Source organism: Tripterygium wilfordii, chromosome 15 (genome assembly GCF_013401445.1).
Source record: "Tripterygium wilfordii isolate XIE 37 chromosome 15, ASM1340144v1, whole genome shotgun sequence".
Classification (NCBI taxonomy): Eukaryota; Viridiplantae; Streptophyta; class Magnoliopsida; order Celastrales; family Celastraceae; genus Tripterygium; species Tripterygium wilfordii.
In genome coordinates, this window is record NC_052246.1 from 4,192,749 (window position 1) to 4,219,775 (window position 27,027).

A 27,027-nucleotide genomic window follows, 5' to 3' on the forward strand; every position below is an offset into this window, starting at 1 on the left:
TGATTAATGATTAAGAGTATCAGAGGTGGCTCGGTGGATAATTGACTGGTCCAAGGTTTGATTTCAATCTCAAGCATAATTTTTTGTGGTATTTTTAAAAAAAATTAATTATTAAGAGTTAAGTTATCTAAGTGAGTTCTAATTAAATTATTTCTAATTTTTTCTTAGAATGAATGTAGCTCTAATAGATTATTATTGATTTTTTTCTTTTTCAAATATTTAAGATAGTATAATTTCAATTAAATTAATTAATTTTTAATTTTTTAAATCTGATGCCATGTGGCTCGACATATGAAGTCTAAATCCTTTTAATTTTAGATGGTGCTGTAGATTATTTTCTTTAAAAAAACTTTATTTTTTTCCTTCAAAACCGACTCTGTTATATATATATATGGTAATTGGGCCATTAGCCCATCGGGCCAGTGCATGGGCTGAGCAACAATATAAATTGGGCCGTTGGGGCTTTTGCGTTTGGATTTCCTTGTCACCGACTCACCGTCACGATCAGAACCTGACTCACACAACACAAACGGGTTCGGAAAACGGGAAAAGAGAGAACCCTAAAGAGTTCAAGTAACCACAAAGCATTCAAGATTTCCTTCGTTTTCTTTCATTTTCCTTCCGCGTTATTGTCTGGTAGTGCTGTTATTCATCTTTGCCGTATCGTCTTAGTGATTAATGGCGAGTAACAACGGGGTAACGGGCTCATCGTCTTCGAGTTCCAATGCCGGGGATTCCTATGTTGGAAGCCTCATCAGCCTCATTTCCAAGTACGAGATTCGCTACGAGGGCATTCTCTATCACCTAAACGTACAAGATTCAATTGTTGGCCTCAACAACGGTATGCGTATATTCATGGTGCATTGTTCCACCTTGTAACTGTTCATCTTTTTACGAGTAACTCAATTCTATCATTTCACATATGCATCGCCTGTAATATTTTGTGCTTTGGTGATTATCGAAAAAACCTGTGATGGTTTTTAGTATGTGTTGTTGAATGCCGGCGTGTCCAACAGCTTTTGAGAAGGGATATCATGCACTGAGGGGTGCACTGATGGAAACTTAGCTATTTTTATTCGTTGTTTTTAAAAGAAAGGCAATAGAAGCTGTTTCGCGGTTAGTCAGTTGAAGCCGTAAGAAAGGTCCTTAACTTGTTAGGTTGTTTTGGTTAGTAAATTGGTTGCGAAGTGCAGACATTTATGCTAACCTGATAGGTTGTAGCCTGTTGGAGTAGGCATTCTGAAAATTTTGGATAGATCCCATGGGGCCTTGTACGGGTTTCAGTCAAGACTCTCGATTGTACTATGCTTTCCCTGTACATGATTTCTACACTGTATAACATTGTAACTGAAACAAAATGGTTTTCTTGATTGAACCTTGCTGGAGGGAAATATAGCTCTTGACAAAATAGGTACAGTTCACTTGGTGTTGTGGTTATAAATTCCTATGGAATTTTTTTTGTGACTTTTTCTTAAATATTTAACTTTGATATGGTTTTTAACCCTCATAGGCTGGGGTGCTATGATATTTCTTGTATCTGATTGCAGTGAGTGCTTGTAGATAGATTAAACCCTTTCATATGCTTTTCACTTTTAATGTTTTTGCATTTTTGTGATGTTCAGTAAGATCTTATGGAACAGAGGGGAGAAAGAAAGATGGCCCACAAATTCCTCCAAGTGATAAGGTGTATGAATACATACTGTTTCGTGGAAGTGATATCAAGGTACATAGGCGTATTCTTGATCTTTATTATTCTTGCTTGTTTATTGGTTTTAAGACTGATATTTTATCCTTCTGTTATGATCAGAACAATTCGATGATTTTTGCTGCTTCTGTGTTTTGTGGGATCTTTTTTTAATTTTTAATTAAACTTTAGTTATTTTACCTCATCGTTGTCTCGAGGTGATTGATGAAACATCACTCTTAGGTGATCCATATAAGATTCTTGTTATATCTTTCTTGCATTCCCTGTAGATTGACATCATGACTTCAGCTGTTTGCCTGATTATTTTGCATGCACAATACTTTCTCCTATATCTGTTCTCAAAGTATTAGGTTGCATGCGTTTTAATTTTCATTTTACCCTGTTTGTTAACTTGTCTTTTCTTCATTGTATCAGATTCACGTAATTTATTGATTTCAGAATGGCCTTGGTTTTGAAGGTGAATAAATATTTTTCTGGAGGTTGTCAGCAATGATAGTGATTTTTTTTTTGTCTAGTCAGATCAGGAGATTACGTTGGCACCTGCTAGAAAATTTTCTTGGATTCAATGTTTATTGTGTTGCATGGACGGTGTAAGGTGGGGTGTGTGTTCGGGGCGGCGATAAGTACCAGTTATTCGAACAAACAATTTTGATATTTTGTGGTTCAGGAATCTTGGTTCATTCCTCTCCCTTTCTTGCACTTTTATTTTGTATAATTTTTTTCCTTGTATCTTGCATTTGTGGTTTGGGAATTGATAATTTTGGAATTATGATTAGTGTATACTGAGATTGATTTTCAGCTCAATGTAGCTGCCTGTTTTTTGTGGTTTTTGTGTGTGTGGGCGGGTACTTTTGTTTATGGCATTTAATACATGATTGCAAATCTTTTTTACTTCAGGATTTACAAGTGAAGTCTGCCCCACCCGCTAAAGTGGAGGAGCATATTCTAAATGATCCTGCTATCATTCAGGTATTGAAATTTGTATTTATACAAGTAATTATTTGTTAAACTTTTGTTTTTCTTGATTAAATATGTTATATAAGTTGATGAGAAAGCAATCTTTGGTAGGTGGCGTCTTTGTTTTGACTTTTGATTAACTCTATTCATGATAGAGCTTTGTAATGTTTTCTTTTGTACACTGCAGCACCTCCTTGGTGCCTCTTGATAAGTTGATATGACCTCTATTTCTACCTTCCTAAACAAAGGAATTGATTACTAGTTTTCCCGAGGAAATTGAGTAATTCTAACTTGCTCTATTTTGGTTACTGTATTTACAGTCACACCATGCTGGAGTGGCTTCAAGTTCTTCTCCGTCAGCTTCTGACAGCAGTAATAGTTTGATGGATTCAAGAGAATGGCAGGGTACCCCTGCTTTGTCAAGAAGAGCCTATTCTGGTTCATTGTCTTCATGTCAATCTGTAACTCAAGTGGGTGAATCAAATCTTCCCCACAATACTAAAAATGCTGCATCATCTGTTTCCACGCCATTGTACTGGCAAGGGTACAATGGGACATCAATCAGTATTTCTCCTGCTCCACAGAACCCTAGTCATCTTCCATCCCCATCCTCGCAATCATCTCCTCTGGGAATGCAGAATCAGATGCAGGCTCTTGATATTAATACTTCTCCCGTTGTTGGATTGATAAATACTACAGAGTCTATTACTCCTGTACCCTCTTCTAATGCACCGAACTTGTCGTATTTTAATTTCCCACCACCTCTTGGTCCAGGACAGTGTTCTACTTCTTTGGACATTGCATATTCGTCATCCATTAAGCCATCTGTACCATTGCATGCGGCTTATATGACTGCTAGCAGACCATCTATGTCTTTATTTCCTTCATCGCCTCAAACCACAAATGCTACTGAAGTGCAAGTTAACAGTAACAATGGTTCTGAACCAATATTGGTGCATCCTCCTTTGTCCAATGCTTATCCTGTGTCATCTCTTGTTGGTTCTACTCACTCGCTTTTTCCACCTCCACCTTCGTTCATTCTGGATCAGTTTGCACTGTCTACATCGAATGTGTTGCCCTTGACACAGGAAATGTCCCCTGATCAAAAGGATCTGGTTGGTCTGACATCAATATCATCTAGTTCCTCACCTGCAATTTCTGCTCCCGCATCTCAAGAGCCGTTATTGCCACTACCAATTTCTGCAAATCAGGTCTGTCGTAGTTTTTTCCCAGCTCTATAACTTAATTTATTTATTGAATAAGGCATCTAGACAAAAGTTACTTGTGCAAATTATTGTGGATGAAACTGGTTGGTATTCTTTTTGTTGAAAGCGATTTCAATGCATGAAGTGCATTTGTTATTTTGTTTTTTTAATAGTGGTCATAGGTGTTAAAAGCGCACTTCACGCGACCAGGCAACTCATGCGATTGCTAGGTCGCTTCAGTGGGTCATCAGGCGCTTACTTTACTTGGGCGAGATGAGGCGATAGTCGATGATCAGGAGTGCCTAGCTAAAGTTTTGTGTCTTGGGCTTTAGTATCTTTTGTTATTTGCTGAGAAGTGAGTTTGGGCCTCTTATATTAAAAAGCATTGACCAAACACAGCCCATATCTTATTATGACTTCAAAAAAATGAAATAAAGAAAAGAAGAGAAGACCATCAAGCATCTTGGAGAACCAGAGGGAGCCCTAGTCTCCTACGCAGCCGTCAGAGAACACTTGAACTTATGGAGCTGCTTTTCATTTTCTATTAAACTGTACTTGATCTTGACGTTCTTGAACATATGAACACTTGAACTTGTGGAGCTGCTTTTCATTTTCTATTAAACTGCACTTGATCTCGAAGTTCTTGAACAGATGAAAACTTGAACTTATGGAGCTGTGTGCTATATTTACAACTTATAAGCATATTTTTTTTAATGTACATGGTTGCCTAGCTTCTCTCGGGTGCTCGGCTAGTTGTCGCCTAGCGCCTCGGGCGATAGAAGGCCCTGTTGACTTAAGTTGCCTTTCGCTTTTTAACAATTATGACAGTGGTTGGGTTCTTAAAATGGGAAAATGGAGGTCACTGCGGGAATTACTCTCAAAGTTTGAATAGACTATCACCTTTTCCAGGTTGGATGGTCGAGTCTCAGCTTCATAAAATTTGAAAAAGAAAATTTAGCTTTCACTCTCGTCCTTAACCAGTTTGAACTATGTCTACGAGTTTTCTGAGCTGATTTATTTTTGGTAGCTTGTTTACTAGGTTTAATCTGTTCTTGTGCATACCTGGTGTACTAGGAATATTGATTTGATAAATGAAGTAGTACTAGTACCCTTTTATAATTATTAGCACGTCAACAAACAGGATTTCTAGTATTTGCCCTGTACACTTGACTCTTTAGTGGGTTAGCAAGTGATGATGTGGAATACATCTTCTTTTAACTATTTGATGAACTCACTTAGGTTTTCCATATTGGGATTGGCAGGTGATACCAAATTCTCTTGTTATCTCGTGCATCTGGTTGCCAGCCATTAGGTCATGATGTTTGCATCTTTTTCTTAATTTTTTATGTGGTCTGTAATTATTGAATCTCTTTCTTGCAGTTTGATATATGTTTTTGTCCTTGGTCTTTCATGCAGTTCTGTAATACTTGTTGCTTGCTTTTGATGTCCTTGTTTCCTTGTTTATTAAATATGATAGATTATCAGAAAAAGTATCCCGGTTGTCAGGCTGGTTCATTCTTTTTTTTTTTGAGTAGATGATATATTATTATTCCTTGACATGCAATTAAATTGTAGTTGTTGTATTGTTGATTATGTGTAGCCTCAAGACACAGCCATTGAGTATGGTGAAGAGTTTGATTTTGAAGCCATGAACCAGAAATTCAAAAAGGATGAGGTTTGGGGTTATATTGGAAAGGCAAAGCAAAGGGATAAAACACAGGGTGTGGATGCAAATTCAACTGAGCAGGACCTGGGGGATCAGGAGGTACGTGGACGCTTGCCCTATTGTGAGCCAAAGGTAGGTCTCTTAGTGCTTCCATATATATGAGTCAGGTTTTTTCCTGTTTGGTTTTTATTTTAAGCGTGTGCCCATCAGTTAAATTACTTTGTTGTCTTTGCTGGTCATCCATTTCATGTATTATGAAAAATTCTTGATTGGGTTCTTGTTTCTGTTCTCCAGCCTGCATACAATAAGGATGAGTTCTTTGACACGATATCCTGTAACTCACTTAACCGGAGAGCATGGAACGGACAGAACCGTTTTTCTGAGCGAATGAGGATGGACACAGAGGTTTGCTCCTTTTTCAACTCCATATTATTTTATCTGTTGGGTAGTGGATACTAGGATGAGTTGAATATTATAGTTTTTTTTCTTTCTAATTTTCTTTCAGACGTTTGGCAACTTCCAACAAAGATCTTATCTGCAATATGGTGGCCGGGGCACCGGACGTGCAGGAAATTACCAGGGACCACAGCACTGGGGAAGGGGATATGGCTATGGTGGGAGAGGGCGGGGTTGAAATGTGTTCTCTGATGCTTGTTGGATGTAAATTGTGTTAAGAACCTGCTGTCTACTATTATGGTCCTGTCCTTTTCATCTTGGTCTACCTCCTTTTGGTTTTTGAGTGGTCAAACTCAAGGTTAATGATGAGTTACCAGGGGATGCTTAGTTGGATGTACTGGAATGAAGATAATGGCAAGTTCATGTTCTTTTTCTCCCATGAACTAACCTTTTGCATTAACCATTTGTCCTCAGTCTTAGTCAAATTAGTGTGCGTAGATGTGTTCATGTGACATTGCCAATAGGTTCTCCAGGCAGATGTCTAGTTATCTAATATCCTTGTCTTTCTTTTTCTTATCCTTCATGGCTATATGCTGCTTGCCGGTCGGCCAATTTTCTACCCCCATATGTTTCGGCTGCTCTGTAAATTTTGGCCAGATACAGATCCAGACATACTGCTATGGGGAAGGATGATCATGGGTTAATTGAAGTACAACTTTTGGAACATTGTGATAGATTTGCCTTTTCATAGAAGACTGAACTTTGAAACAAATGATTTTATTTCTTGTTAATGACCTTGTTTTTTCTTTTGATCGCTTACGGTACTTCCATTAGGATTATATCTTGAAGCTTAAAAGTGTTTTTTTATGAGCTGCCAGTGTGTGATGGTGGACGTCTCTCTGTTGTGGAGGAAATATTAGAAATTTGCTCTAGTAGTGCTTTTGGTGGTGCCTGCTGATTGTGCACACTTTTCACGGGTATTTGCAGTGCTTTAAGCTGTTGTTATATGGACCCTCCTAGAATTTTGTCATGTATGTTATAAGCTTGAATGAATGATGATGTTGATGAAGTGTAATCTAAGTGATGTCAAGAGTATATTAGAGTGGAATGAAACATGTGTAATGATTCAATCTCTCTTTCAATCCATTGGATAAATAGTTTTATTGTTATTATTGACATTTTTCAGACTAATCTGTAGGCTGGAAATGCGGCAGTTCCCCTTGCTCTTGCCCTTTTGGAGGGGTGATCCCTTCATTTATTATCCACTTGCCAATTTGGGGAAAAATAAAAATGTGCTCTTGAAGCTCTCTGTATTTGTGGCTTCTTGTGGGTTTTCTTCCTTTCCCTCTTACATGAATACCAATCTGCCTCTCAAAATTAGTGTATTCTGTTGCATTTCTTTTTTGTTTTATCCAACTTGTGCATGTCCTTCGATTTCTTGCTCAACTTTTGTCTTCTTTATTGTCATTAGGGCTATTCTTATTATGGCACCCACATTGACCATGACTAGAACTCCAGATCCAATGAACACTCCATTCTTGACCAGGTAACATTCCCCCCTTGACCACCCTTTCCCATAGGGTTGCTTCCTGCTCATGCTTGTGGCTACACCCAACAAAATAGCTGCAATACCAAAGCTTACCCTGCAACAAATGGCATTTCTAGGCTTAGTTTATGTTCAATAGTTTAATTGAAATTATGCTATCGAGTTATTTTATTTTATCTAGGCGTTGAATTGAATTGAATCTCAGTTTGGATTATCAGGTCTAGACATCTCCAGCTGTCCTTTACTTTGTTTAACATTGGTGGAAAGCTTCCACTCATTTTCAAGCTCTGAATTGAATTGTAATGGAAGAACAGAGAAGAAGGAGATGGACACCTACCAGGACAGGACCAGAAGGGTTGTTGTATTTTTGGGTCTTTTAGCTTTTCTAATGCTGCCCTTCTCTCTTGAATAAGATATCCTGCAGATCACCAGGTTCCCAGCTATTTGAGCAATGGATAGACAGATGATGGCAGCAAGTCCAAATCCATATGCAGGACTTCCAGGCAAATAACACAATTTTCCAACCAACCTCATGTCTTTCCACTGTTTGAAAAAAAAAGAAAAGAAAAGAAAACACTTTCATCACCAACAGAACAGACTTTATTGGAAGAGAAATTGACTGATACAAATCATTAGGACTTCTATACCTTTGCTCTCTTGAACTCAGCAACAATGCAGGAAATGAAGGAGATAAGGCCGAGAGAGATGACGATGGAGAAGGCGAAAACGAACCCGTATCGGTGTTTCTCCATTGGAAGAAACTAATGTGTGTGATCTTCGGAGAAGCCCTGAAAGTAGCCTGCTACAGAGTAAACATAAGAGAGGAGGGGAGGAAGCTTGAAGCTTACTCAAGGTATAATAAGATGTGGTTATCTAAGAGTATTGGTGTTGTAGGTCCTTCCAAGGCAGTTTTTCATTGCTTTGAAGGAGAGATATATGCCATTCCTTACCTTAGTTGAGAGGGTTTTGGAATATTTGTGTGGAGGGGCTTTATTTCTTCTCAATTAACATGGATCTGGTCAACTACTGTTCACTCAAGGGTGGATTGCCAGGATGTGAAAGAGATAATACCTCACCAAAATATTGACCAGGAATTATTCTTTTTTTTCCCTTTTTCCAGAGATTGGACAATTTTATAATTGTGTTCTGTTTTTTTTTTTTTTTTGGCTTTAAAATACTGGTAGAAAATGGGATTATTGATTAAAAAGGAAACAATTATTTTTTTATAAACAAGGTATTCCTTCGTTTTGAAGAAGAAACAAGAAACAACCTAAGGGACAGTGAATGAATACTGTCCTAGGAAGATATAAATTTAGTATTAATTACTAAACAAAAAATTCAAAGAACCCTCTCTCTCTCTCTCTCTCTCTCTCTCTCGAGTTTGTAATGGATCCATGGACTTATTGATGTCAACAGAAGAAATGAAAAGAATAATCAATCACAGGCATTGATCTAGTGGCATTGATTGGTTTCCAAGTGGGAATGCTTCAAGGTTTCTTCTTTGAAACTTCCTCGAGAGTTGAAAATTCTAACTTCATTTTTCTTTTCTTCTACAATTCTTTCATAATTCAGAACCTTTTTTTCCACAATATCACCAGAACCAAATGTATGTTTAACAAAAAAATATTCAAGGAAGCTGATCAAGGCACAGGGCCCAATGAACCCACTCAGGCAGAGTAAACTGTTAGTTCTGTGCATCGTAGTCTCGAAAGTTTCTTACACAACACAAGATTAAGGGGTGTGACCCAAAAGTGTTAGTGAAATGTTTCGAACTTAAGATCCATTGATTTCATGGAATTTAAGGAATCGACTAGGACAATCCCTTACACTGTTAAATGTATGATTGCTTTTGAGAATCAATTGTCTATCATCAGGTAGCGTTTAATTCTTGCTTCAATTGGAATGGTACTCAACTACTTTTTTTTTTCCTTCTTTATGATAGGGGTATTCAACTACTTACAACAGATGAATCACTAGTCCTTCTTGCTCACTGGACAGCTTGAAATGACACAAAGCATTATTTTCATCCATTGGAGTAGGTGTTGACAAGTCTCTCTTGCCTGAAACTGTCCTCTTTTACAAACCTCTCATACTCATTTGAGCTTGCCTTCTTCACATTCAAGGGCAATCTTGGTTGAGAGAAATTAGATATTCACTTATAAAGTAAATCGGCTACTTAGGCACAACCATTGTAGCACAAATATCAATTTGTGAGCTTGGTTATGCGAGGTTCAGTATAAATTATGTTATAAATCGGATACTCGTGAGAACACCACATAAATCCAATTCAAACAACTTGAAGAAGTATTGTCCGCCCTGGACCTAAAACCTGTATGATTTTGTCATCAAAAGGATCCTATTGGTTGGGAGAGCTAGGATCTTCACTTATAAATCACATCGATGACTTACTCCTAACCGATGAGTGATACAAGTCTCGATATAATCACCACTCACTTATAGGTTATATAAAAAGTATAAACTGGCTGGGTCTAGACATGATTGTTTTAATTATGAGGATCAGGTTCTGCCCAAAAGAAGGTTATCTAAACATAATAATAGTTTACATTTGAAACATACGTCCACCACTGCTGGGTTTTGCAAATAACTAGGTGTCTATAATACGGAAACTACTAAATTAATAACTTAAAAAAGGCATCAATGCTTGATTTATTAACTTAGATTCTTATGCCAACCTTTTCCTTAGCTCAACTGAAAAAAGATGCTACTCAAATAGTGCAACTTAGTACTAGGTATACACTAAATCTATTGAACAAGTTGTTTCCTGATATTCCATATAAACCCCATAGGTCCTAGGTTCAAAAACTCTCGTTAACACGTTGGGGTCAATAACCCATGTAAAAAGGTCAACAACTTACCCTGATCCCATGTAAAAAACTTTTGAAGGTACGGTGTACGGATCCAGAAGTTTACTCTACCGGGGTGGGTTCAAGGTGTCCTGCCTTGGGGAGGATCACAGGATATAAAGAAAAATTAGTACTAGGTATTTATTAACCTGATCTATTTGGATTTCTTTACAAGAGAGTGCAGATTTGATAACCTAGGCTAGCACAGGCACAGCTTTGACATATGAATTCAAATAGCAAAAGTTTTAACATAAAGTGCCAAGTTGATTTGGTATCAGCACCTGATCTTACAAAAGCAAAAACACTAGCTAAGGAAATCTAAAAACAAAGGGAGACTTTGCCACATAAAAGAAAAAAAGAAGTTTGTACCTGGCTTTTGTACTTATAGTAGCCTTACCCAAATTTGATTGGATTCCATGCTTGCTTTCTTTCACACACAACCAACCAACCAATACTTTCAGAACAACATATGAACACACCATTTCTTCTCCCTTTGTAAGACTATGACAAGTATGTTACAATTCCTGTTAATACATCCATAAAAACCTAAATCCAAGGATTTCTCTATATATGGAGCAATGCATGCATAAACTATCTGGAGAATATTTCTAAGACCCTATTATTTATTTTTTGAGATATTTATTCTTGATATTATATCATGTGAAACAACATAGATACATATATATACAGGCTTATTTCTCAGTATTGATGCCACAAAATTGTCCAAAGCAGTGGGCTGTAAGGCAACATAGAGATGGAAAGAGGAGACCATGCACCAAAATTGCTTGATAGCTGATATGAATACATTCCCATTCCAACAAAGAATTATAGTGCTAAACAAAAGCATATATACATGTCTGTATACATATAAATATGGGGATATGGAATGGTTTAACAGCCTAGCTACAGAAAATGCTAATCAAGTACGTAAGAACAAGATAACAAAGAAGCTGAATCCTGAAACACACAAAGCCAGCAATATCCAAAATTCTCTCCAAGAGCGAAGCAAAAGGAGAAAAAAGGACAAAAAAGAAAAAGAAAACGACATCGAAAGAAAATGATAAACAAAGTCATTTTCTACACACACAGTCAAAACCCTGCGGTACTCATGCCACCATAAAACACTAGCTCACCACCCCAGTCTACAAGCAACCCTTTAGAATACTTATTATTTTCCTCTCACCAGGCAAATGCCAACAAGCACTATATCAAGGAGCAGGTGGAGGTTCTTCATGGCCAACACCGGGGCTATGACCTGGACTTGTTGGCCTGAAAGCTTCTGTCTCAGTAAATTTGTAACGATTTATTATACTGTAATATCTATCAATGGAAGGAGGTCTCTGCTTGCTCGAATAAGGGACTCCAGGTTTCACTGGGGGTGGTGGGTAAACACTTCTTGGAATATTTGGTGACTGCATATTTAGAGGCATTCTCGCTGCTACAGAGTCAAAGTGACCATGTAGTAAGAAAAGGATCACATAAAAACACAAAATGAAGCTTTTGGATGCCATTTCTATTTATTATTGATGGAGAGAAGAGGTTTACTCACTAACTGGAAGAAGAAGAAGAAATGAAAGCTTGCCAAGCTTCTTGAAATGAAATGTTAATGGTGCATATGGCTTAGTATATATAAATGATGCATAGAGTGTCCTATTTAAGGAGAGAATGTACATGCAAGCAAAAACACATAGACGATGGTCTTGCAACACATGGCACCTAGGATTTCTATGATCTTAATGCAATATATAAATGAAAAGAAGCTAACATGGGAATAATCCATTTAGGGTAAGTTTGGCATTTCTTCCTTTCCAATTCAAAGAGCTTTCTCAGAGCCACCCGTCGATATTAATATACAACATACAGGGAAAGAGCATGGATCTTGATAAGACAACACCAAGAAAATACTTTGCTTTAAATTTCAGGTTTGTTTTAAGCAGGTGGATAGAGACTAACGTTTGCACCAAGTTACATATTCATCCCCCCCCCCCCCCCCCCGGGTTTTACTGTTAAGAAAATGCCTCTCTACTAAACCTACAAAAGATTTAATAAGACATTTTTATTTATTACATCAACCTTTCTTCAATAGCTAACATGACGTCCTTCATTTCTATATGCTTCAAGAAGAAGATTTTCAGCTCAATTTCTCAACTACAATTGACACATACACGCACTTAAGTTAGGCAGGTACCGTTGGTCTATGATCTAGTCTTAGAGGAAATTCCTGGATGAGGGCTCTACAATTTACTCTCTCATGTTCTGTTCATTTACATGTCAGAACAAATTTTCCTGCATAACTTGATAGATTCCTGGACATATTGACCAGTCTAGCAGAAATCATGTGCTCTTGATCCGCTGTCTGCCATTAATTCACTCCTATCTGTGTGTGTGTGTGAAAGAGAGAGAGATTCCATACACTTTAATGCACTTTCCCCTCCTCCTTCATTCGCCATCACTCCTTTACTTTTATTTTTGTTCGTCTAAGGAAACCCTTATCATATAAACGTGAATATAAAACTAGCCGATAAATAGAGAGTAGGGTTCTACCCTATGATGATCACCATGGTTTGGAACAAATCTTCCTTTTTCCTCACTTTCTCTTCCTGACCAATCCCAGCCTAGAACCATTCCCCATTTAGTACCATGTGATGCTATCAATATATTGACACTACCCCTACACAAATAAAAGAGAAAAACAAAAAGTGACTTGGCAATGGCATCAACAGTCAACAATACCAGTTTTCTATGCTTTGATCACCTTTTTAAACTAGAGAAACACCACTAGGATCTATAGGCCAGGGTGTAGTAGCCCCACAAATATCAGAAACCTGGTTTTCCTCAACTTGCACATTACAACAAGGTATCAGATTCTTAGGCTTTACGAGCTCCTTTGATATGACATTTAACTTTTAACTAGGTTGACATATGGCTGCCTCTTAATATTCCAAGTCATTTTAGGGTAAAAAAAGAAGGCTTTTTAACATGTTTGGTTTCGCATATACAAAAACCTCTTCATTGTTCAAATTTTTATGGCATCCTGCTCTACTGTCATCAGTTAAAGCTAGGGTTTTTAAAGTTTAAACATTCTTTTGTGACAGTTCTGCAATACTTTCTAGTTTCTAACAAGCTATAAACTATCCATAAACTATAATTATTTAAGGAACATTTCCTTCCAAAGTTCCCAAAGCAGCCTTACCCATGAAAATTGCTAGTTTATGTTCATATCTCACACCATTCAATAGATATACAACATGTTGCACAGAAATAGTTAATCACTACGTACATATCCTAACCTTCCCCAGAAATAATACTTACATCCCAAAAGGTAGAAGAAGTGACTTGGATTAGATAAGGTTCTAGCCTCAGGCATTATGTTGTGGCATTGCATTTCTACGCACTGCACTGCACTCAAATTAGCTAATAAAGCTTTTTGTCAACCAGATGGGTTGATCCAAAAAAAAAGAAAGAAGAAGATAGATGGGTTGTTTATTGACATTGTCCTATATCTAAATCTTGATTCTTTTGTGTGTCCTAGCCTGTCAGTGTGGTTCCATGTATGCATGCTCTTGCACATGACACGCTATTGTAGATGAGTGTCAAAGCAAACAAGCTATTTGATCAGTGGTAGATACACTAGCTCTCATGATTTAATCACTTCAAGGAGAACATTCTAAAACCACATGAATATATAAAGCATAAAGAAGAAGGTAAAGAGTTTTTACTAGAGTGCATTCACAGATTCATATTTCATCACAAAATATAAGGGAAAGGAACGTAAATGATAAAACAAATATGCTTCATTTTCTTTAGAATAGAAGGGACAGCAACACAAAACCACCATGTTCATTTTCTTTAGACATATGTACATATGCATCAGACTGTTTGATTCTTTCAATTCATAGTCTAGTACAAAACCTAAGCTGTATACAAAATGACTTTATTTAGTCAACGAGCTTAGAAAGTAGATAGAGGCAACCAGAGCAAAGGAGTACGGAAGCTGAGAAACAAAGCAAATCCAAGGGAGAGTGTATAACTGCCTTCTTACTCTTTTCAAAGAAACCAATAAGCAGCAGCATTACTATAACATGGCCAAGCTTTGTTTTCAGCTCATTGACAGATTTGATTTCCAGCCATCGAGGTCGTTCCTGCAGACAAAGAGAAATGATTAAGCAAATTTTAGCATATATTGTTACCAGTCAGTTAAAAGATGGTACCCTAAGTGGCTAATTAAGAGCCTCGAACTTTGTGACAAAGGTCATTTAACTCATTCAACATAAACTGGAACCTAGATTCATCATGGAAAGACCTTTTTTTTTACCTAGGCCAGATAAGAATTTAAATATAAAGTTGATTTAAACACATGTTACATGCAAAACAACAGAAGAATAGAAGGTCCTATAGGCTATAACCTCGATTCATACATTAATAGGAAGAAAAAATGTAAGATACAATTCAAAAGTATTCAACTTTGATGTTCTCGGTTGCTATTTGATGAAACGACAACATTTACCAAAAGTGAAACTAGATTTTATCGCCATTGATCTAGGTAGAGATGTGATACAACCAGCAAATGACTATAAATTAAGCAAGGTGGAAAAAAAAAACCTTGAGATTATGGATATAATATAAGGATTGCTGACACAAGGAGCCTACCTTGAGGGTGAATAAGCCAAAAAGATTTGACCCCTGCGGAACTCCTTTGCCTGATGGTGACTGAGCAGGACCGAGATTGCTAACAAAAAGCTCATAAAGACCCATTCCAAAGACCAGCATCACTGTTCCCAAGAGATAGACATCTGAAAGTGTAAAAGGATCATAAATTCATAACTAACGACTTCATAGGAACATTATTGATGAAAGAAGAAGAGATGCCCATGAGGCATGTCCATATAGAACTTACTAGTTACCAGTGCTCAAATAGCAAACATAAATGCCTTTTTTTTATTGTTGATTAAAAAATAAATTCACTGAAACCCAAAAATGGTGCAGCCATGGGAAAAGATATATGCAAGAGGAATCATCACAAAGGAAAGAAAATTAAACTTAAATTTTTTGCAGCATAAAAATGTAAGGAAACCAAGTTTACAGCATTGAACATAAATATAATGTTTGCGAAACTTCCAAAATCCCTGACATGGGGATTGTGAAGAGCTGGCAACCCCAACTGGAGGGCTTTTCCACTTTGCCCACTAGGCCTCGTGGTTTTGCACTTTTGCTTCCAAAAGGCTCCCTGCAAGGTTAACTCCAAGTCTTCCATATACAGTATTCGACCATTCACCATATATCCAATGCGGAATTGGGATCCGGATCTCATAATACCCCTTACCCAAATTCTCAAAATTCAGAACCCAATCTAACCTCAATTCAAGATCTTTCCAAAAGCCATTGCAAGGGGGTTGTTTTGATATCATTGTGCTACTTTCCGCTTTGTCCTCCTAGTCCCTACCATTTTGCCTCTGAGAGGGGTCTAATAAGGATGATTTCAAGTCATCCATATTATTATAGAGCCATTCACCATATATCCAAATATGGGGTTGGGTTCTCAGTAGTTATCGCTCTTCAAAGTTTGACAGACTCTAATTCTTACCTTTAAACTTGTACCAGTCCTTGATTTAATATAGACAATTACATTCTCACCCTAACATTTTCAAGCGATTGGTAATTGACGATAGTCCTTGAAGTCAACCTTAAGCACGATCCAAATTACTCAATGCACCTGATTCAGTGCACACCTTCATCCTAAATACATATGACCTTGTTCAAATCTTATATTCTCTTCAGATAAAAATAGATGGGATGTCTTGGAGTCCTTCTCGTGTTCCATAATTTAAAAAAAAAAAGAACAAGGAAAAACGTGTGCATTATTTTTAAAATATTGCAATAGAACAAAAGAACTTGAGGGGTGATTGGGTCATAAAACTTACAAAGTTAGAGGGATTAGAAAATATTCTTGAACAGTATTTTTGATGGACTCAAACAAATGAACTCTTTATCATTTTTTTATCACAAAACAAAATCTAATGGTGCTAAATTTTAACTTGAATCATAAAAGTGATAATAAGCTGAGAAAAAATTAAAAAGAAGAAAGAAGGACGATGAGTATCAGAAATGATTCACAACACTTACCTATTGCCTCCACCAGCAATAAAATGACTTTGCTATTATTAACGAAGTACTCAGTGAAAGAGGTCACAACATAAGCGCAACCCTGCAACGTCACATTTAGCTTATATTAATCAATATATATTTAGGAGGACTGGATGACTCAGAAGAGAAATGCATCATGAAAACACAATTACAGTACGATAAAAAAAGTGCTGCCAAAAGGTAAACAACACTTGGGCACAATGCTCCCACAGTGGACGGGATCGGGGACATGCAAGACAGACCTTACAGGAATTGAATGTGTGACCTCTAAGTTGCATCCCGGCAACTCTACCACTGAGCCACATGTTCGCCAACGTACAAAAGTAAAAAACATCTAAGTTACTAGACTAGCTATAGTAAAAAATATATAATCATTTTAAGATAATTAAGAGAAGTTTGGGAAGAAAAATGTTGGAGGCCACCACTAAGCTTACTATTTGAGCAGATAGTGAAACAAAGTTCTGATTTGACATGCCTCCTCATTTCTCGGAAAAAATACTGATGCCATGTTCAGTTTTGGAAAGCATTAGATGCGTAAATGATAAATATAGTATATAAATATTAGAGAGCTTGAGACCACGGTACACAATTGTTGTAGCTTGTGCTACCAAAATAAAGAATGTGTTCTGTGAAATTGTGCACTTCAGTATACACATTTTACATCGTGTTGCATTTACAAGACAACTAACTCTGCATTAGACAAATACCTCAAGAAGGAAATAATTAAGATTAATGAATTAGTTTTTCTTGTGGTTTCTCTTTTGGAAGCCGGCCCAGGGATGAGAGGAGGTTAGTTCATGCTCAAAGGAAACCATACTTGTTACCAAGAAAGCCTATTCAGTCACTGAAAAAATTCAACCATACTTGCTACCAAGAAAAGGAAATTATTTAGAACCAGAAACAAATCAATTCTATGCCATTTAGAGCTTAACCAAAGCGTACCTTTACAAAACACAGAAATGATCCAATCAATGAGCCAAAAACTGCCAGAATTGTCAAGAAGCGGCACCCATAAATAACCTACACAGAGTCCAAAATAATCTAAGAGAGGTAGAAAAAAGATGACAACAGCCAATTTATCTTATCAAGTGTACTAAACATAAAATCACAAAGGCTACTCTAAGGGAAGCAAGAACAAAATAAATAGAGGTTCGGATTTTCTCTCTTCATCACATTATAGCTTTTTATCTAGCAAAAAGCAAAGTATGGATTCAACAAACATACTTATGAGCTTTACCGCCGAAATAGAAAGAACTCAACATACACACAAGGACGTAACTAATCATGAAAGCCATACAGTCCCTTATACCAAAGATTATCACCTTCTCAACGTTTTCCTCTAAAGCTTCCAACTTCTCCGTTTTGGATACGATTTCCGGAGAAGTAGAGCATGTATCGACTGGAGCAGCCAGTAATAGGTGATGAACTGAGCCTCTTGTTATGGTCACCGGAGGATTAGCTCCCAATGGGCTAAACTCAAAGACCCATCTCAGATTTCGACTGAATCGACGAGCTTCAACAAAGACAGCATTGTTTCTTGGTGTTGGTATAGCTATTACGGGTCTAGCGATGAAGGGTCGAGACAGTTTCATGGCGAAAGGAAGGAGAATGCTGGCATGAAGAGATGTGAACTGAGTTAAGGCAATTGATAGGGGAGAGAGAAAGACGGAGAACAAGAAAAGGGGGAAAATATTAGAGAGGAAAAAATATGTGGCGTTTTTTGATTGGTTGTATTTATTATTATTTATTCATCTAGACATACTCTAAATTGGTTAAATTTCTATATGACCATATGTCTTAGAATGTCAAATGTTGCTCATTGTGAGCAACTAACTAACATTGCATTTCATCTTAAATTGTACTTTCAAGCACTTGATACAATGTTCATTGTGGATGCTCTCAGTGACTCGGCACGATCAATATTAATTGTGTTGGAGAGGAGCCACATATATGCAGGTAAAGTGGATCCTACTTCTCCGTTAAATTTTAAAATATTAATGGGGAAATTAGACAAAAGGATATTATGAGATTTATATATTTCAAAAGGATAAAACGGGAAAATCATTACAAAAAAGTATATTTGTGTTAAGTTAAAAATATCTTTAAGATTTATTTTGATGTCATGCTCTGATTCTTCTTCCTCTTTTTTTTTTCTCTCTTTCTTATCTCTTCTTCTTCCTTCACGTCGACCATCGGAAATTGATCGTCCGACCATCATTTTTGAAGAACGAACTACTGAAATGAATCTCTTGGTCAACCCGATCAAAACTCAGTCATCACCGACCACCGATTATCACTTGATTTGTTGAAAAAGCTTCTTAAAATCATGGCCATTGTTTGGAAAAGAGCTAGATCCGGCCAATACAACCAACTCTTTTGACCATCAACACCACCAATCAATTCCACAGACCAAGGCTCATCACTTTTGAGGTTTTATTGCTTTTTCGAACTATTTTTTTCATCTGAAATCGGATCTGAATCTGTGGATATTATATTTGTTTCGTATATGATATTATATATGTTTTGTATCTATCAATATTCTTCTAAAATTGAATCTGAATCTGTATATATTATATCTATTTTGGATATGTTCTGATATGTTATCTGTTTTCATCCTTTTGGAACTTCAAACAGATAACATTTCATTAATGTCAGATAACATTTTAACAAAACAAATAACATTTAACAAGACAGATAACATTATGTGTTTCGATGAAAACATAGTGAAACTACTCTCTCTAAAGAAAATAAAAAACACTATTAAAAAAGTTTGGGAGAGGAGGAGCCGCCTCCTCCTCCTCTCCCCCCTCTGGCATCCCCCTCCCCTCTCCCCTTTCCCCTTTCCCTCTTCCACCCTCCTCTTTTAAGCCTTCTCCTTCTCTTTCCCCACTTTTTCCTCCCATGAACTAGATTTGTCATTTCTCCACCCAGATCTGTTTATTTTTGTTATGTTTTTTGTGTTTTGAATAAGGATTTTGCAGGGATTTTCTTCTTTGAATTTTGATCTCCTCCAGTGGTCGCGAATCTTCGATCATCGACGTTTCCGGTGTTCCGACGACATTAATTCAGAATTTTAGTGTTGAGATTGTAGATCTGAGAGGATCTGACCTCTCTCGGTTGCAGGGTTACCAATATCCGATTGTAGATCCAAGTTGTAACCTGTATTTTTTTTTTCTGTTTAATTTTTGTTACTCGACTTAGACCGGTAGAGTCGGCTCGTTGGACAGTGGTTCTGCAATGTTTGGTGTAATCCGATGTCGTCCAACAATGTTTGGCTATTTCCGATTTAATATTTTTGTTTTATTATTTTATTTTTTAGTCCTTAGGTTGTATTCCACCTTTATGATGACCCAAGTGCTTACAGGCCTTAGTTACTCAATTTATTGGGTAACCTAATGCAATCAAGTCTATGACATATTTTTTTAAAAAAAAAAACAGATAACATTATGACATATATCAAATAATCGAAACAGATAACGTATCACCTGCAGTCTGCAGATCTCACATCAGAACCAAAAATCATCACATAAAATGTCGAAAATAATGATGTGATGACAGATTGAAGATGATGAGTATTAGTAGATCTAGTTCAAATACAACAAAAATGGGGATGAAAAATCATTGAAAATGTCATAGAATTATCGAATAAGCAATGGGGGGTGAGGACGAAGCTTTCGACGATGGAGACGAAGATTCCGATGGAGGTAAGAGATGAATCACGATTTATGTCATGTTTGAGGATGAAAATGGAGATATTTTAGAAAATAAAACTATATATTTTAACTTTTGTCTTTTATGATGCAATAATGTAAGCCTTACAAAATTTATGTAATAAATTTTTAAGAGTATCCGTATCGAAATATTGGAATAACACCTTTTGAGAGATAGACTTATTTACCAATTTTCATAAAGGAAAATCCATCAAATCGATCTGCCCTGTCCTGGGCCAAGTTTTAATCAATGGCCATAACCCCCAATCCGAGAATCGGGAAACCCAATTCAGTGACTCCGATGAGGCGACGATCGTCGATCAGAGGAGGAACTCACTCTTACATTCAAAGGTTCTTCCTTTGTGACTCTTCATATATTACATCCATGTAAACGCATACATACACATATTTTATCAACTGAAAGTTTTTATTTTTTTTATTTTGTTACAGTGAATTCTGCTTATATGAATATTGTTCAATGATTTCTCATCTTTATACGTAAGTAATTCGATAAGGTTTCCTTTATAGGGCTTCAATTTTGTGCTCATTCTCAGAAGTGATGATCTTAAAGGAGTTTGTGTTGGGAGTGTGTTCGTATATATATGTGATATTTAATCATTCCACTTAGTTTTGGAATTCATTTATCATCGATTATGGGGTTTTGATTTTTCCCTCCTAATGGATGAAAACCCTAGTACTAGACTCCAATACCCTCCCAGAATCATCTCCTCAATGAACCATACTCGGCCAAAACCTCCTCAAAAGTCATCACTGAAGCAGCAGCCCCAGAACTTTCCGTCACACCTTGATGCACCTGATGTGTCCCCCTCTGTTCGGGGTCTCTGTGAAATTTTGATCCGAGCCTCCCCACATGATATTGAATCTACTCTTTCTTCATCTGACATTGCCCCTACCCAGGACCTCGTCAATGAGGTCCTCAGGTTCTCCTACAACTACCCTTCATCTGCCGTGAAGTTCTTTCGGTGGGCTGGCCTCTCTCTCAAGCACTCTGCATTCTCCTGGAACCTCATTGTTGATTTGCTTGGAAAGAATGGCCTATTTGAGCCAATGTGGGATGCCATTCGCTCCATGAACCAAGAAAGGGTAGTCTCGTTGGCCACGTTTGTATCCGTTTTTGGGAGCTATTGTGTGACTAGTAGATTTGATGAGGCAATAATGAGCTTCGGGATCATGGACAAGTATGGTGTGCAGCAGGATGTTGTCGCGGGGAATTCTCTGCTGAGCGCAATTTGTCATGAGGAAAATCAGACTTCCAAGGCGTTGGAGTGGTTTGAAAGGATCAAGTCAAAGATCCCACCCAATGACGACACCTTCGCGATCTTGTTAGAAGGATGGGAAAGGGACGGTAATGTGGCAAAAGCCATGACCACATTTGGCGAGATGGTAGTGCGCATCGGGTGGAGCCCAGATAACATGTCAGCCTATGATGCATTCTTGACGACACTTGTTCATGGGCACCACTTAGTAGACGCAGTGAAGTTTCTCAAATTGATGAGGGGGTTTAATTGCTTGCCAAGTTTGAAATTCTTCTCTAACGCTCTTGATATCCTTATTAAGCAAAACGATTCCTCCCATGCAATTCTGCTGTGGGATATCATGGTGGGAAGTGGATTACTTCCCAACTTGATAATGTACAATGCGATGATTGGCTTGCTTTACAACAACAATGAGATTCATGACGCAATTCGGTTGCTCAATATTGTGGGGTTTCATGGTTCTTTTCCTGATTCTTTGCCGTATAATTTGATTTTTCAATGTCTTATAAAGAACAAAAAGGTTCGTGAGGTGGGCAAGTTCTTCATCGAGATGATCAAGCATGAATGGCCTCCAACCCCCTCTAATTTCAGTGCAGCCATCACAATGTTGTTTGATGGGGATGACCCTGAAATGGCATTGGAAATATAGAATTACATGGTCGAGAATCGAATATCATCTCTGGATGACAGTGCAAATGCGTTGCTAATTGGATTGGGTGATTTGGCTAGGTTGTCGGAGGTGAGGAGGGTTGCGGATGATATGCTTGATAGACGAGTAAATATATATGGATCAACGATGGAGAAGTTGAAGAATGCTTTTTATACATGCGGTCGAAGTGGAAGGGATAAATATGATAGACTTTCAAGGAGATGGAAAGATTCCTAAATTTCATGGTGATTTTTTTCTTTTTAATTTTGATTTTAGTGATGTTTAACAATATTTTGGGCACCTGGCTGTCATTTTTGGAAAAAAATTTCCAAGTGCAGGTAGGTTTTACATTTTCATAATTTTGGTTTGTGTATAATTAGTAATAGTTGGGTACTCATTTTCCCATATGTTTTTTTCTTCGTTAAGTTCTTGCAGTGATATCTTTTAGCATGTAAACATAGCCATAATTAATTTTATTTGCGTTAAATTATAAATGTATCCACCAATCCTCTTGTCGAAAATACTTATTGCCAGTATCATGGCAAATCGTTTTGTTTGCACATCCAAGCCGATTCTTCTTGGTTCAGAGAATATAAATTTCCTCTTGTGACTGATATTGTGAAACCTCTTTAGAAATCTATTGGAATTGTTGATTTTAAAATATTCTCAGTCCATACTTTATGGGTTTATACTAGAAGTGTTGAAGAAAGTGATGCTCTTGATTTTGACTATAGTTTGTTGAGAATGCATAATTTTTTGTTGGAGATTCTGAAGTGATCAGTGATCTAGTATGGTGCCTGTTCAAGTTATATTTAGTTCAAAGTGTTTCTTTTTGTTCATATGCAAATATTGGATTCATGTTTTGCTGTATGTTTGTTACAAATGTGTGCAAGGCATTATATATAGACTCTTGCAAGATTTGTTGATAATAATCTGAATATCAATTATAGAGAGGATTAGTTCAGTTGAGTCTGGATCAGTTCAGTTCTTTGGTTCAACTTTTTTTCTCATGGTTTCTTATGCCAACTAGTATTTGAGATTGGATCATTTGGGGGGACTTGGGGGTGGGTATTTGTGGGGGAGATTATATGGGAGGTTCAGCTTATTGTTTCTCACATGGTAGAATCGTGTTTGTGATAGCAATCCTACTTGATTGGGATTCTTGACGTTTCTTCTATGTTTCAATGTTTTGCCTTGTCTTTGGCTGAATTCAGAAGAGTGATTTGCTTCTAAAGACTAAAGCTTGGATGTGGGTGTGTTGGCAATTAAGGGTTTTGCACCCTGTTTTATTTGGATTGTCTCTAGACTCATGTAAATGATAATGACTAGGGGGGTCAAGTTACTTTTGTTTGAGTAGGGGTCTTGGGTGGACAAGTAAATCGGACAAGATTTATGTGCTTGGACCCGGACTTGGTTTTAAACGGGACAAATTTTTTTTGTATAGACCGAATTTCAGGCATATTATTTATGTCCAAACTTGGTTTAATCTGGGTCAGGTAAATTCGGTCATTCGGACTAGACAGAGTTTTGCCACCCTAGTGAAAAGGTCATTTGATAGGTTGACAGAGACACAAAGGAAATGGAGCTCCCTCCCACCAGGGGGTTTCTTGCAGAGGATGGCAACGTAACTAGGGTGGCTTTCAGTGGATCGATTGATTGTAGAACATGGAAATGAAACAAGGGCTTGTGATGATATCGTACCAGGTTTTTTGTACAGATAGCAATCTCATGAGAGATTTTATGGGCAATCTTGACATTATATCCATCAATATTTCATCAGGTAACAATGCTCACTATTTTTGCTTTAGAAAAATAGCTTATTGGTTATCTTTTTGGATTTAGGGTCTACGACGCCCAAGATCGGGAATTAGGTCGTTAGAACCACACACATAAATTTTTCACTTGATACAAAATAAGTTGGGAGTTGCGCGGAAGTTCAACATGTGGCTAAGTCACTGCCAACACACCTGTGGACTTGTGATACATTTGAATCCCTGGCATGGGTCAAGTCGTTTCCGTTTACTTGACTCAATAAATCATTGATTAGACAATGACAGGAGCAGAAAATTCAACCAACCCAGAAAAAACTTTGATAACTAAATCATATATATTGTTCAAACATGCAGAAAGTAGTCAAGATATATAAGGACTTTTAAGAGGAAAAACAAATCAAGTGGAGTCAAATAACAAAATTGTAGAAAATATTTTCATAGGAAGCTTCATGCATTAATTCTTTCAGCAACCAACTTCTCTGTTTCCCTTTCACACCATATACATACATATATACATATATGTATATGTAAAGACACTCATATGCATTACAATCAAATGCAAAGGGAATTGAAAATACGAGTGAAACCTTTCCATACTTAGTTGGGAAAAAAGGGTTCTGAAAAGCATCAGGAAAGGCTGCTAGATATCTCTTGAATAATGAGATTACTACTTGTTTATGTTTACCGTGCCATTTTACTCTGCTTCATATGTATAAGTTGTTTCTTTAACAGAAGCGAAGGAAGTTGCAGCGAAGTACAAAGACGCGCTTTGCTAGAGATCAGAAACTCCACAGATGATTTCTCTCTCTCAAACTGGGAAGGAGAGGATTGTTGCCAGTTTGAAGGTGTTGACTGCGAGTTCTTTCCTGGACTTGGTGCAATTAGTTTGTCTAGAAAAAAGGACTCCAAAACATGGTATCCAAATGTCACCTTATTCACAGTGTTGCAAGACCTGATTGAAATGGGCTTGAGTGGCGTGAGGATTGGAGGACCCCTTCAAGGTAAGGACCTCCATAACCTTTCTTCGTTGTGTAATGAACCAATTTGTATCAGCAAACCTGCAATCAAGTTTATGAAAAATCTCTATAATAATTGTTCTTCTTTTAGACATGCATTTTAGTTAACTTACCAGGAATGGCTAACAGAGTACTCTCTCATATGATGCAGCTTTCTGTGAACTGAAGAAACTGAAAAAGCTGCAGTGGTTGGATCTCAGTAATAATGTTCTGGAAGGCAGTATTCCCACTTGCTTTGGGACCATGAAAAGTCTCTATAAGCTTGATTTATCCAACAATCGACTCAGTGGTAATATACCTTTATCAATCTTCATAAACCAAAGCAGATTTGGTGTGTTTGATGTTTCAAATAACAACCTGGAAGGATATGTTCCGTTTTCCATTTTAGCCGACCAGGCAGGCCTTTTCTACATCGATCTTTCCAAGAACTATCATTTGGAGGTTGAGACAGAGTCTCCTTCATGGGTTCCAACTTTTGCACTCATTTACTTGGGATTGGGAAACTGCAACCTCAATGAGAAGAGTGGCCATGTCGTTCCGAGCTTTATCTCCAGTCAACCTAGTTTGCAATGGCTAGATTTGTCCCATAACTCACTAGAGGGAAGCATACCTTGTTCACTTTTTTACAACAACAGTATTACTGGTTTGTTCTTAAGAGGTAAAACTTTGAGGCCATTCCTCCTGGGTGCCATGGAAGTAATGCAACTTCATCGTTGCTTGAGTCACTCGACGTATCGGCCAATCATCTCAAAGGGCCTCTGCCTGAAAACATGGGTACTCTTTTCCCAGTATTGAGTCATATAAACCTGTCCTCAAATGCAATACAAGGGAATATCATTTCTTCCCTTGCTGCATTATCTTTGGAAATACTAGACCTGTCTAATAACATGTTCTCTGGAGAAATCCCTCATCAGTTGACTGCCACCGGCTCCAGATTGGTATATCTGAATCTATCTAACAATAGGCTGCGCGGAGAAATGCTCCCAAGGGATTCCAACATGACAGATTTGGAGTGTTTGCAGATAAGTGGAAATAATTTCCGTGGAGTGATCTCACCAGCAATATCAAGAAGTCCCTCCTTGGTAATTCTAGACATTCGAAACAATTACTTGTCTGGAAATATTCCAAGCTGGTTATACAATCATCCTCACTTGGTAGCAGTTCTTTTGGGAGGGAATAACTTTGAAGGTCACATACGAAGACAGTTATGTCGAATGAAAACTTTGCAGGTCTTGGATATCTCCAAAAATCATCTCCGAGGAGGTATACCCTCTTGCTTGGATAATATTACATTCTGGAAGCAGAGCCCTCCTGATGACACAAACTACTTCACCCAAAATGGCCGTTTGTACTTTCTCTTGAATCCGTCTGGTAAGCCAACACTGGATTTTGAGATTGGAACTGATTTCCTGACAAAGAATGTGTTGTACTCTTTCAAAGGTCTCCCGCTCACTCTGATGACCGGTATCAATCTGTCATGGAACAAGCTGACAGGCTATATTCCTTCTGAATTGGGAGAACTGTCTCAGCTTCGGTCCTTGAACTTGTCCAACAACCTTTTAACAGGCAACATTCCAACATCTTTTCAGAATCTGAAAAGCATGGAGAGTTTGGATCTTTCTCGCAACAATCTCTCTGGGGACATCCCGTATCCAATGGCGAAGCTTAGTTCCCTTTCTTCATTTAGCGTTGCCTACAACAATCTCTCCGGGAGAATCCCATCTGACGGGCAGTTTTCAACTTTTGACATGAATAGCTTCATTGGCAACCCACTTTTCTGTGGAGATCCTCTGCCACAGATTTGCTCCACAACAAATCCTTTGGAACCTCAAGACAAGGACCAAGAAAAAGAGGATTCAATCTTCCAAAGCAATTTATTCTTCTATGGATTTGTTGCTGTCTCATATGCTTTTGGATTGTGGGTTTCCTTTGGGATTCTAATTCTTAATAGGAGATGGAGGCAAACATATTTCCGCGCCATCGACCGATACATTCTGTCATTCTTTGGGCAGAAGTGATCATCGCAAACCGTGAAATCAAACCACTTTCCCAAAAGAATTCTATATTTTCAATAATCTAATGTACTCTTTTTTTTTTCTTTTCCCATGGATTAGTTGCAG

General features: G+C 37.5%; 5 protein-coding genes across 8 annotated transcripts; 3 read left to right on the forward strand and 2 right to left on the reverse strand.

Annotated features, from left to right (window-relative positions):
* The first annotated feature begins 495 nt into the window (after positions 1-495).
* Positions 496-6,701, forward strand: LOC120016970 (decapping 5-like protein). Of its 3 annotated transcripts, none has more exons than XM_038869990.1 (7): positions 496-841; positions 1,623-1,723; positions 2,603-2,674; positions 2,983-3,873; positions 5,468-5,665; positions 5,828-5,938; positions 6,103-6,701. In XM_038869990.1, the coding sequence occupies exons 1-7, from the start codon at positions 679-681 to the stop codon at positions 6,205-6,207; spliced, it is 1,641 nt and encodes a 546-aa protein (XP_038725918.1). In that variant the 5' UTR covers positions 496-678; the 3' UTR covers positions 6,208-6,701. The 3 variants fall into 3 exon arrangements, with proteins under 3 accessions (XP_038725918.1, XP_038725919.1, XP_038725917.1); XM_038869991.1 differs by having other exon boundaries at positions 5,468-5,632; positions 6,039-6,701; XM_038869989.1 differs by having other exon boundaries at positions 498-841; positions 6,039-6,701.
* Positions 6,702-7,051: 350 nt separating this feature from the next.
* On the reverse strand, positions 7,052-8,604 carry LOC120016971 (protein MODIFYING WALL LIGNIN-2). The gene is made up of 3 exons (XM_038869992.1): positions 8,123-8,604; positions 7,813-8,018; positions 7,052-7,572 (listed from the first exon to the last, which is right to left on the reverse strand). Exons 1-3 carry the CDS (start codon positions 8,225-8,227, stop codon positions 7,338-7,340), a joined length of 546 nt encoding a protein of 181 aa, XP_038725920.1. The 5' UTR covers positions 8,228-8,604; the 3' UTR covers positions 7,052-7,337.
* Positions 8,605-14,112: 5,508 nt separating this feature from the next.
* Positions 14,113-18,155, reverse strand: LOC120016223. Its single transcript, XM_038868885.1, has 5 exons — positions 17,806-18,155; positions 17,426-17,503; positions 16,463-16,544; positions 14,990-15,132; positions 14,113-14,481 (listed from the first exon to the last, which is right to left on the reverse strand). Exons 1-5 carry the CDS (start codon positions 18,073-18,075, stop codon positions 14,278-14,280), a joined length of 777 nt encoding a protein of 258 aa, XP_038724813.1. The 5' UTR covers positions 18,076-18,155; the 3' UTR covers positions 14,113-14,277.
* A 2,188-nt stretch (positions 18,156-20,343) lies between these two features.
* Positions 20,344-25,732, forward strand: LOC120016080 (receptor-like protein 14). Of its 2 annotated transcripts, XM_038868670.1 has the most exons (3): positions 20,344-20,544; positions 24,624-24,892; positions 25,059-25,732. In XM_038868670.1, the coding sequence occupies exons 1-3, from the start codon at positions 20,444-20,446 to the stop codon at positions 25,700-25,702; spliced, it is 1,014 nt and encodes a 337-aa protein (XP_038724598.1). In that variant the 5' UTR covers positions 20,344-20,443; the 3' UTR covers positions 25,703-25,732. The 2 variants fall into 2 exon arrangements, with proteins under 2 accessions (XP_038724598.1, XP_038724599.1); XM_038868671.1 differs by lacking the exons at positions 24,624-24,892; positions 25,059-25,732 and adding an exon at positions 20,722-23,025 and having other exon boundaries at positions 20,408-20,544.
* A 62-nt stretch (positions 25,733-25,794) lies between these two features.
* Positions 25,795-26,925, forward strand: LOC120017322 (receptor-like protein 13). The gene has a single exon (XM_038870499.1). The coding sequence runs from the start codon at positions 25,795-25,797 to the stop codon at positions 26,923-26,925; it is 1,131 nt and encodes a 376-aa protein (XP_038726427.1).
* The last annotated feature ends 102 nt before the right edge of the window (positions 26,926-27,027 follow it).

Bases quoted from the DNA above. Each gene is read 5' to 3' on its own strand.
- LOC120016970 (XM_038869989.1), top strand. From the start codon at position 679: ATGGCGAGTAACAACGGGGTAACGGGCTCATCGTCTTCGAGTTCCAAT. The intron at 2,675-2,982 runs GTATTGAAATTT...CTGTATTTACAG, and splicing joins ATGATCCTGCTATCATTCAG to TCACACCATGCTGGAGTGGC. The intron at 5,939-6,038 runs GTTTGCTCCTTT...ATTTTCTTTCAG, and splicing joins GAATGAGGATGGACACAGAG to ACGTTTGGCAACTTCCAACA.
- LOC120016971 (XM_038869992.1), bottom strand. From the start codon at position 8,227: ATGGAGAAACACCGATACGGGTTCGTTTTCGCCTTCTCCATCGTCATC. The intron at 8,019-8,122 runs GTATAGAAGTCC...TTTTTCAAACAG, and splicing joins CTGAGTTCAAGAGAGCAAAG to TGGAAAGACATGAGGTTGGT. The intron at 7,573-7,812 runs GTAGGTGTCCAT...CATTTGTTGCAG, and splicing joins ACCCTTCTGGTCCTGTCCTG to GGTAAGCTTTGGTATTGCAG.
- LOC120016223 (XM_038868885.1), bottom strand. From the start codon at position 18,075: ATGAAACTGTCTCGACCCTTCATCGCTAGACCCGTAATAGCTATACCA. The intron at 16,545-17,425 runs GTACGCTTTGGT...GTGACGTTGCAG, and splicing joins CATTTCTGTGTTTTGTAAAG to GGTTGCGCTTATGTTGTGAC. The intron at 15,133-16,462 runs GTAAGTGTTGTG...TTACACTTTCAG, and splicing joins ATTGCTGGTGGAGGCAATAG to ATGTCTATCTCTTGGGAACA.
- LOC120016080 (XM_038868671.1), top strand. From the start codon at position 20,872: ATGGATGAAAACCCTAGTACTAGACTCCAATACCCTCCCAGAATCATC.
- LOC120017322 (XM_038870499.1), top strand. From the start codon at position 25,795: ATGTTCTCTGGAGAAATCCCTCATCAGTTGACTGCCACCGGCTCCAGA.